General features: G+C 40.6%; 1 protein-coding gene across 1 annotated transcript in view; it reads left to right on the top strand.

Moving 5' to 3' along the window:
- The first annotated feature begins 8486 nt into the window (after positions 1 to 8486).
- The window catches only part of TOMM7 (translocase of outer mitochondrial membrane 7), a 7687-nt gene continuing 4787 nt past the window's right edge, over positions 8487 to 11386 (top strand). Inside the window, exons 1-2 of the mRNA XM_011361655.2 lie at positions 8487 to 8665; positions 9881 to 9929. Coding sequence (XP_011359957.1) covers positions 8563 to 8665; positions 9881 to 9929 — 152 coding nt within the window. The 5' untranslated portion in view covers positions 8487 to 8562. The remainder of the gene's footprint in view (positions 8666 to 9880; positions 9930 to 11386) is intronic.

Genomic DNA, 11386 nt, shown 5'->3' with positions numbered 1-11386 from the left:
TTCACCTGGTTGATGCCCCCAACGGGGAGCCTGGTGAACCACGCGCCGTGGTGCTTTAAACTGTCTGGTATTCTTGCTGGGGTAGCTGGCGCCCTTTTGAGCAAGCTGTGCATAGCGAGCGACTCTGCAGGAGTCACCTATTTCCTTAGGAAAAAGGCTTTCGGTCTTTCCAAGTTCTGCAGCGTAGAGCTTGAAAAAAATGTAAAGGCAGGTGTTGGTTACATTGTTGTCTTCTTGGAGAAATTCAAAGTGAAGTTCCTTTTGGGGAAAAAAATAAAACCTGCCCTCTGCTTTCCAGCTCAGGTGAACCAGTGCACATGTGCCTTTTGGTGTCATTCTGGTTAGTGGAGGCCAATATTTTGACTATCACTCCTGAGTAAGACCCCTTTGGAACATCTGGTTTTCAACTTAAATTATGTCTCAATGTGTTCAACAGGATGATTTGCCTGAAAAATGTGCTATTACCAAGGGGTCAACCTCTCAAATGGGTTATTAAGCTGTTTATTTAAGTGAGGCAGAATGGCTGTTAAATGCAAATGTTTTATTTATCATGACACTGTGTGGCACACCTTCTGACAATCATCTGTGACTGGGTAAGAAAACAGATGTGCCCAGAAAGTCATTTCCTTTTAAATAAAAAGTAATATGGATTAGAATGCAGATCTCTTTGATGCTCCTTAAATTGTGATTGAATCTGCCATGAGATAACTCCTACTCCTTCTGACTATAGACAGAGGATGACGGTATTGGCTCTAGGTGATAGTCATACTTGCCAATCTTTTATCTGCACAGTGGATTCCACTAAAGTAGGTAGGGCTCCATCTGTCATCTCATCTAACCCTGAAGATAACTGGTAGGTAACTAGAGCTGGTGGTAATCCCAATGTTGCAAATGAGAGAGCCCAGACAGGAGGGCTAAGTGACCTGCCTGACGTCAAACAACCAGTGAGCAGCAGACCCGGATGAGAACTCATTTTGATCCTCCAGCCACAGATTTCCTGCTAGCATCTTGATCGTGGTTACACAGTTTGGCGCATAGCCAGTCTTAACCACGGAGTCAAAGACTGAGCACCCACAGATAGACACTGTTATTAATTTTTAGTAATTTTAAGAAAATCTGAAATAGTTTGCCTTCCTAGGAGACAAGCTAAATAAATTATTTATTAAAACTACTACTTTGAATATATAAAAAGGGAAGCTACGTACCGATATGGAATAATCACTAAGAAACATTCTTAATACTTTTTATTTTGACATACTTTAAGACTTACAAGAAGTTACAAAAATTGTAGAGAGAGTTCCTGGCACACAGAAACTCTCTCTTCACTCAGTTTCCCCCAGGATCACATTATATATAACCATTATACATTGTTGAAACCAGGAAATTGACAATGATACAATACTAGTGACTCAAATAAAGACTTTATTTGGGTTTCTAAGAAATATTTTTAAATAAAAAAGAAAGGTACAATAGTGAGTGTATAATATGCATTCTATTTATTTTAAAAGAGAGGGAAAGGACATGTGAGTGTGTGTTTATTTGCTTCCACATGCCTAGGATATATCTGGAAAAGTACGTAAAAAAACTAAACACATTGACTTTCCTTTAGGAAGAAAAACTGGGCAGCAAGGTGCCAAAGAGGCAAAGAGAATTTGAACTGCTATGTTCTTTTGTGATAATCTATTTTTTAAAAAAGGGAATGAGGAATCTTTTTATGTGTCCATACAAAATAATTTCTAAATTATATTTTTAAAGTGATAAACACAAAGTAAATAAGTGTGTATGCATCCCATTTACTGCCTCTTCCCATCCCACCAAAAAAGGGTGGAGTGGGAGGAATGTGTACCTTTGCTTTCAGATGCAGAGACATCTCTGGAAAGACATATAGGAAACTGGTGACATCGGTTTGCCTCCAGGGATAAAAATGGGCAGCAGGGGACAGAAGTGGGAAGGAGACCTTGTACAATATACCCCTTTGTGCCTTTTAAATATAAACTATGTGAATTTATTTCCTTTTCAAAAAAAGAAAAAGAAAGAAAGAAAATTGAAAAAATGAAACCCTAAAAATAAATTGCTTTCACCTTATAATTTTTTTCCCCCTTCTAAAATATTCGTCAGCTTTTCAGCTCCTCTCTGGCTAAAATCCAAATTTCTTAACTTGACATTTGGATTCTTTTTATAACTTGGTCTCATTATTTCCGGCCTGCAGCTTTCTGTTCCACCTAAAGCATTTCACTCCCTATACTCATAATTGTGTACTTCCTGGCATTTCTTTATTCTTCTCTTCCTCTTCCCCAGCCACCAGAAACCAGCTTAGGTTCCCGCCTGTAAAGTTTCCCTGAACAGTCCAGCCCTCTGTGACTTTTCTCTCTTTGAAATTCCTATAACAATACATTATCTACCCTAGACATTTTGGCTCTTATCACATACCTTGGATGTATGCACTCTGTGCCCAGATAAGATCGCCAAATCCTTGTGGGCAATGGCCAAGTATGACAGTTTTCTAAAACTCCCTTTTCCTGGCAAGGACTTACCCTTGGTTGACATCCTAGTGATGCTTTTTGACTAATCTCTTCTTTGTGGAAACTTTATTCCATGCATATACTTGCTTAATGCTTGCTTAAGAATTCCAAGCTGTATCATGACAATAAAGAATAGTGTATCCACCCAAAAACACCCAAGCGGAAAAAGAGGACAAAGTAAGAGTTAAAATTCAAGGGCATGATGTTGGAATAGCAATATCTTTTTAAATATAACATTTTAAAATATAACATTTCTGGAAAACAAAATGCGCAATAACATTTTTCCTTCTTCTTCATGTTGGCCCATGTATTCGGCTGAGTTTTGGAAAGTTGACCCTATTTTCCTGGTTACATGGTGAATTAATGAGCTTTTCTGATAGATTATCAACTGGTTCTTGAGGCTCTCATTTTGAGCAAATGGCAGAGTTGGATTTGGGCACCCCTATCTCAGATCCACGTGACTTCTGAGTCTGCATTCTTTTCTTCATGGCAACATATATTTGTTAGATTCCCTCCACCTAATGCAGTGTATTAAGATATAATGGAGACTAAGTGTGAACTATATTCCTGGAGGAGCTTATACTCAATTGCACATTGCATTAGTCTGTCCCTTGCCCACTTTATGGCTATGTATGTAATAGATGCAGCCAGGTCCTGGGAGGGTTTAGAATTGGAGAAAAAACTTCTGAAAAAGGTTGATCTTTGAAACTGAAGCCAGCAAGAATGAAGAAGCAAACAACAAACTATCAACAAGAATAGCTATGACTTACATTTGATTAAGTCTCTACTTATCTAGGCACTTTATTTCTGGTATATGATCTTTTTATCTTTACAAGAACTGATTGAGATGGGCACTATTGTTATCCTTTTTTACAGACGAGAAAAGAGACTCAGAGACATTAAACAACTTGACCATGATCATACAGCTAAGTGATAGAGCCAGAATTTAAAGGTAGACCCTTTGCCCTTGGGTTCCTATGCTAAATCTTGACTTTATGTTATTGTTTTTCCAAAGAGCAGTTATAGCCGCCAGCCCCCAAAAGACACATGGACCACCAGAAATCAGTGAGTTATAGGAAACATGCTCTTTATTCAGCCAGCTTGGTCTGCCAGGGGTACGCAGACCCCAAATTAAGCAGCCCCAAAATGTAGAGGTACAAGGTTTTTAAGCCCTAAATCCCATTCCTCATTCTGTCTTAAACACAAAGGTCTATTTTTCTCCTATTCACTACCTGTCAACCCACAGGTCGGTTGTGCAAGCGGGGGGTACAGAAGCAGAAAGCTTGTTGTTAGAATGTTATGTTCCCATGGGTGATAGCCTATGTTCCCATGGGCGATAGCCAAACAGGAATTTTCCAGCCAGCACACAGTCACATGACAAGTAACTTATTAATATACTTGTCTTAATCCAACTAGATCACAAAATCTTTAAGCGAAAGACTGTATCTCATTTTCTTATGTTTCTCCACACCTGACCCATAGCACAGGGAGCTATATATTATCAGTGCTCAGTATTCCAGAATGAATAAATGCATAAATGGCTTTTATGGCTTATAAATGTGTGTTAATAAGACCATGATGTTCAAATTCAAAATTCGACAAACCAGCTATGTACCAGGTAGTGTGAAGTGGTGCAAAGAGCATGTATTTTGCAGAACCATACATACCTGATGTCCTTGAGTGCCTGGCACATGGAGGTGCCCAATACATGGTACTTTTATTAATACAGTTACACGACTGATTTACTTTTTCATGCACACAATCATGTTAGGTAGTGGGTTAGTCAGCTCAGGCTGCCATAGCAGAATACCACAGACCAGGTGGCTTAAACAACAGAAATTTATTTTCTTCCAGCTCTGGAGGCTCAGAGTCCCAGATCCAGGTGCAGGCAGGTGAGGTCCCGATTCCTGGCTTGCAGAGGGTCTCCTTCTCACTGTACCCTCATGAGGCCTGTCCTCTGTGTGCGCACCTGGAGGAAGAGCTCTGGTGTCTCTCTCTCTTCCTATAAGGTCCCACCCTTATGACCTCATTTAACCTTAATTTCCTTCTTAAAGGCCTGATCTCCAAACCCCTCCAGGGGGAGTTGAGGCTTCAATATACGAATTTGTGGGGCAGGGGTGGGGTTGGGGGTGGGGTGGGGTAGGGAGGATGGGGACACACACAATTCAGTCCGTAACAAGTAGTTACTCTTTTTATTTTACAAGTGTGGAAATAGGTACTGAGAAGGGTGGTTCCTGTTCTTCCGTGAAGCCCTGCTGTGCTCTCAGAAATGTCCACCACCCATATTTCAATAGGGTTTTTTCCTTCTTGCAACCTGAAAAAGCTCAGCCATTTAATCTACTCCAGAGGTATTTTCTTCCTAAGAAAACAGTCAGTAGCATCTTTTCTTTGGATGGTGCTGATAAAAGTTGATTTTTTCTCCTGAGTTTCTCCCCTTTATGCCTCCCCTTCTCTTCTGTTATTTTATAATTAGCTGAGTCCATGGGGTTTATAATAAAATTGATTAGTTCTACTTTCTTCTACATCACAGCGTTGGAGCCACAGCATGGCTAGGCTCACCGACTTTGGAAGGCGTTCAGTTTACAGCAAACTTTAGGTGGATTATCTTGTTGCCCTCTCACCATAAAGCATGTCATTCTCCATTTGATGATTTTAATATCATTAGAACTCAATATTCTCTACTTCATGGCTTTGCCTACTTGTGCGTTTTACTACTTCCTGTCTTGTATTCTTTCAGTCTTACCAGCTTCAGTCAAATTGTTATTTCTTGCTGTCTGAGTTTAAATCTCACTTAGAGAGGGTCTGATTGATTCAGCCAGCCAGCATTCATTTAGGTCGCAGGCCAGCCTTTAGTCTAATCACATGTGTTGGTCTAGGACAATGGAAAGAGTTCTTTTATCTATCACAGCTTGAGGAAAATATTCTTCAAGAATACACAATGGCTTTCTTCTAGTCCTGCAAATACTGTAAGGCAGTCCAATATTGTGGTTAACATTCAAGTTCTAGAGCAAGAGTGTCTGGGTTCAGGCCCTACTTCTAGCACTTACCAGCTATATGAGCCTTGGGCAAATTTTCTTCACTTTCATGTGCCCCAGTTTCCACATCAATAAAGTGAGGCAGCTAATACAGTCCTTACCTCACAGAGTTGTGAGGATTCAGCAAGTTAAGGCATGTGAGCACCTACCCCAGTGCACACATATCCCAGAGCCCAGTGAGGTTCGATTATCATTTCTAATTGATCGTCTGAGTGTTCTTGCCCACCAGGAAGGAGAATGTCAGTCCGCCTCCACCCTCCCCTCTCACCCCCCCCCCATATCTCTACTGCTAATTTACAAGTAAACATTTTCAATATCTATTTTGTGGCTGATTAAGTAACATGATTAACTAAGGCTGTTAAATTCATTCGTCATCTCCACAAATGTTATATATACAGTCCTTGGGGATATAAGATTAATGAGACAGAGTCTCTGCCTTTAGTCTATCTGGGGAGATAGTCATGTAAATAAATAGTGATCAATCAACCAGAGAGTGGTGGCACCATGGAGGAAGTATTTGCCTTGCCCTGGAAGGGGACAGTATCAGGGTGGGAGAAAGTACATCTTGGAGGAGATACTTGGCTGGACCTTAAAAAAGAAAGGAGGTGGAGTGGGAGGGCATTTCTGGGAGAGGTAATGCGATAAGGTGCCTTCAAGGACTGTGTAGGTTGTGTAATGCTGCGGTCCCCCACCTTTGTGGCACCAGGGACCAGTGCTCCTATGAGATTCTAACGCCTGATGATCTGAGATGGAGCTGAAGTGGTGATGCTAGCGCCGGGGAGCGGCTGCAAATACAGATAAGCTTCACTCGCTTGCCTGCCGCTCACTTCCTGCTGTGCGGCCTGGTTCCTAATAGGCCACGGACCAGTACCAGTCTTCGGTCGAGGGGTTGGAGACCTGTGATTTAGAAGACTAAATTGTGATGTCGACTACAGTGTGTAGGTAGTAGGGGTGGAGACCAGAGGTAAGTAGTTCAGTTCACTTCTTGCTATTATTATAGTCTACTCTATGCTAAAGGCCATGAGGACCTGAACCAGGAAGGCTTATCAAGAGCAAAATGAGAGATTCTCAATCTTTTTTTCTTCGATAACAGATGTTTCGAAGGATACATAACATACCTCCAGTCATTTTAATGTTGCCTGAATCCCCAACCTTATGTGTAGGAATCATTGTGGAGGTGAATCTATATAATCTAGACTTTGTGGAAATCAAGAAGTAAAACTACTAACTCAATAAGTTGCACAAATTCAAAACCGGGCAGTCATTTTTGACCACCTGTTTCAGCTTTGCCCTCCATATTAATTTGGCCAAGAAGTCCCATTGATTTTACGTCCTGGTGATTCTCAAATTTATTTTCTCATCTCTAATTTGACCACCATTGGCTTCTTCAAAAAAGTTCCTTGACTTTTCTAGGCAGTGTCCCCACCTGCATTCCCATCATATTCTGTGTGTAACTTTATTGTAGGACTTAACACATTTGCATTTCATTGGAATCCTCAGTTTATTCATGTCTTTTCCACTCAAACATGAAATTCTTAAGGGTAATCCCTTTAAAAAAATATTATTTCTCTAGTGCCTACCATACAGGAAGGCTCAATGAACGTTTGATGAGGGCAAATGAACTTCGTATTGTTTAGCCCAACTGACAGAAAAGCATCCTTATTTTGTATTAGGCATTTGGGTAAAAAGATGAGGAACAGTTTCCTTATCTGTAAAATGAAGCCTATAAAAGCTATATTACTCCTTATAAGAATTAGTAAAATAAGCTTTATGCAATGCAAGCTTAAATTCTTTAAAGGATTAAAACAAACTATTGTATTTGAAACACTTCGAGCAGTGACAGGCATAGTAGACACAGGTCGTTATTGTCATGACGATGAGCCAACCATAGGAATAGCCATAAAGCCAGGGGAAATTTTTAGGTGCCATCGGGAACTTTAAGAGTTTAACAGAAAATGTCATCATGTATATTGCGGATGAGCCAGGAAAGGCTTCAAGGTCAAACCTTAGAAATCTGTTACAGCCTTAGAAGTTAAATCCCTGACCTCAGGTCAAAAACTCAAATACCAAGAGCAGCCAAGCAGTTATTGAATCAGAAGTTGGGAACTCTGGCTACACCTTAGAATCACCTCGGGAACCTAGGGCCAGGCTCCACTCCAAAACGCATCAGAATTCCTAGCAGTGGGTCCCCAGCAGGAGTATGCCATTAAACCTCTTTAGGTGATCTAATGCGCAGCCAGGGGTGAGAATCCCCGCAGTTCTAAAGAAGAGGGCGAGATGGGTGAACAGGAGGGTTATACTTCTGTTGACTATTGCAGTGGGATTCGCTAGCTTCTTTGAAAAGTCCAGATTTTCACGTGACAGTTCCCAAACTTTAAAATGTTGTCAAGTAATTTACGATGTTAAAAAACAACAAAAACACAACCAAACACTGAGTGTCAAAGAAAACATGGTTAGGAGCCCTACTGGGCGTCAGTTAGTAACCTTCCTTGCAGTTTACCCTATAGCTTGTAGAAACAAATTAATACTGAGAGGTTTAACTTGCCCAAGGTTACACAGCAAGTCACTAAGAATCGGGACTAAAACGCAGTCATTTTTAATTAAGTTCCTGCAATGTCAGGCAAAGTACACTGGAGGTGACTTTTAAAAAATGTGTAAGACTGTGGGAAGAAAGAAGGCCTTCAGGACTGAAGGAAACCCAAGAGCAACTCCTCAAATATCCCGTAAACAATGAAAGCAGGACATTCCTAAAACGTGCGGAAAGTGAACTCCGCCTCTGAGCGAGAACCGATCACGCATGCGCCTTCAGTAGGCGGTGCCACAGAGAGGCGAGGCATGTCCAGGGCGAGAAATTACGACCTCTGCTGGAGACGTTCACGACTCCTGCCGTAAAGGCCGTGTTTGGCGCTTGCGCACCTCCTTCCCCCTTCCCCCACCCCCGCCCCCGGATTCCGGACGCGGTAGCTGCTGTGGTGGGTCTTCTCTGCTTCTTTCGGGCCGTCGCCATGGTGAAGCTAAGCAAAGAGGCCAAGCAGAGACTGCAGCAGCTTTTCAAGGGCGGCCAGTTTGCCATCCGCTGGGGTTTTATTCCTCTCGTGATTTACCTGGGTCAGTGGGAGAAGAACCTTGGAGGAGACAGGAGGGAAGGGGATGCAGAGGCTGCGACTCCATTTTTGGCTTCTGGTGGGGAGAGGGAAACGTGACCACGTTGTGCAGGTCCTTTGAGGCAGTTCCTGTTCCATCTACTATTTTTATGGTCTGTAACAACTCATGTAATCCCTCCTATTCTGTTTTTACATCTGTGAAATGGAGGTGACGTAGTTTTCAGGGTTGTTGGGAGAGTTAGACTACCTGATGTTTGTTTAGGTGACACATTTTACTCTTTGTCACTAGATGGGGTTTCAGGGCGTTTGTCCTCACCTCTCCAGGTGAGCCTAAGTGGAAAGAGGCCTGTAGACGTGGATATGCCACTGTCTTGAAGCATGGTTATAACAGTTAGTTGTTGGATGCTTCTGTTTTCTAACCTGTACAATGAAGGGTTTGGATGATTTTATTATAGATACCATTTTACAGGTGAGGAGACTGAGTCGTAGAGAAGTTTTATTTCTTGAAGTTATATTTCAGCTGTTAAATAGGGGAATTGTGAACTCAAGCAATAGCGCGTGAAGCCATACTCTTAACCAATATGCTGTACTGCAAAAATTTATAAGTACTCAGGCAGATATTTTCACCTAGGGCTGCATATTGGGACTGCGTCCTATTTCTAGCCTTGTGTAGTTTGTTTTTTGTTTTTTGTTTGTTTTTTTAATCTCATTGCTCTACTCAGGCAAAGTGTCGGTTTGAGCATAAAGTTTGATATTTTCTAAAACTCAGTTTCACACTTAAAAATCTTATGGTTTTAACAAGGGACTGCTTTCTGTTTGTTTTAGGTGTCACGCATTGCTCAAGAGACAGTATACTCAATCTTGACAGCCTTTGATATGCTGGACGTTCTTTAGCCAACTGATTACCTAGTAATGCTTAAGTATTCAGGACTCAAAAATATCTTTTTCTTCCCTTATTTCAAATGCCATTTTTTAAAAAAGCATTACCCAGGAAGAAGGTAGTTTGCCCTCTATACTGATTAGTCCTGGACATAATCTCATACTCGTGAAGATTTGAGACTGTTCTGTAGCACAGGTAAATCTAGATAGAGTTGGTAGGTCTGGATATCATTCTAGCTACCCTAGGTTGATTTAAGAAGAAAAGAAAGTCTTGATTGTAAAATTCTTTGCTGGTGTTTTAATTAGTATTTATATTCTTTCCTTTCTTCCCCTCCTCCAGGATTTAAGAGGGGTGCAGATCCTGGAATGCCTGAACCAACTGTTTTGAGGTACTGTTCTTACAAATAGATGTTTCAGGGCAAATGTTCATATATTAGTACTGAATCATTGGGAAGCAGAAGGTAGTGGTGGTTGGCACTGTAATGAGGCTTTACCAGTCGGTGCAGTTTTGGGCTGTTGGGAAACTGGCAGCAGTTTGCGAGGCAGTCTAGCTTATGTTAACAAGTAAGTACTTTCTCTCCCCTTCCTAATTTTTATTTATTGCACCGTGTTATAACCATAATGAAGTATATTTTTAAAAAAAGAACCATCATCCTTATCACTTTAAAGTTTTTAATTTCTCACATTTCTGCCTATCCTTATCCTTTTATATCATTCTAATAAGAGTACATAGGATTTTATTTTCTTCACCTAAAATTAGAGTTGATGTCCCATACATTTTCCAGTTGTTGATCACTTAGGTTTTTCAGTTTTTCAGTATTTTGCATAAAAATATAATGAACATTTTTATGCACATCGATTTTATAGGTTTTGACATTTCCTTATAATAAATTCCCATGGGATTAATAGGTCAAAGTGTGTGAACAGTTGTGGCTCTGAAAATGCACTGTCAGGTTCTTTTCTCAGAAACAACCTTGACAGTGTTCAGTAAGCACTTGTGAAACTCCCCCCAGCCATTCACACACACACAGTATACATATTCACATACTGACATGCATACGTACATATGTATACTTATGAAAACTAGTTATATACATGTGTACATAGATATAAAGGCAGAATCTAGAACAGGCAGGTTTGCTCTGTAGGGCTTAGTGATGCTTGTGGCAGTGTGATGCTTGTGGCCGGGAATCCTGCATAGTTGCCATGGAATTTCAGCGTACCCCTTTGTTTTACAGACATTTCTTATGGATTGCCCTCACAGACTTTGGCTATTCTAGGTCTTCAGATTTTCCAAATTCCAGCTCTAAGCCATTTTTTTCTAGAATGGAAAGAATAATAATAGCAATTTACTGTCGCAATGAATGTATCAGCAACTGTTTTAGGTACTTTATATACAACATTTCTAATTGCCACTTAAATCCTTCAGAGCAGGTCATATAGTCTGTAGGTAGTAGAGTGTGTCTGTCTGCAAAGCCTACACTCTTTCCATTCGGTCACTTGGCCTCCTGCAGATAATCTTACCTCTTACATTACTTAGTGCAGTGCCATCTTCTATGAATTTCATCCACCCTCTCTGCCTTGCCAGCCTCTCATTTCTAAGAGGAAGAGGTTTTTCTTAAAGGTTACCACCATATGTGCCCTTAACTTTTCCTATAGTTATTCTCTTTTCCCTAATAAAGTTATTTAATAAATGGTCTTTATTCACTGCCTCTTTTCTTTATTTCCTTCTCTCCTTTTCACCTCATTTGGTTAATCTTTATGGTATATCTTCTTTAAGCTGCTTTCAGAGATCACCACTGTTTCTTTTTTAGCTGTTCCTCTTTGAACTGTCAGTTTTCTTTTT

This window comes from Pteropus vampyrus, unplaced genomic scaffold, assembly GCF_000151845.1.
Source record: "Pteropus vampyrus isolate Shadow unplaced genomic scaffold, Pvam_2.0 Scaffold69, whole genome shotgun sequence".
Classification (NCBI taxonomy): Eukaryota; Metazoa; Chordata; class Mammalia; order Chiroptera; family Pteropodidae; genus Pteropus; species Pteropus vampyrus.
Note: the sequence above shows the minus strand (reverse complement) of the source record. Positions and strands in the feature narration are given on the sequence as shown.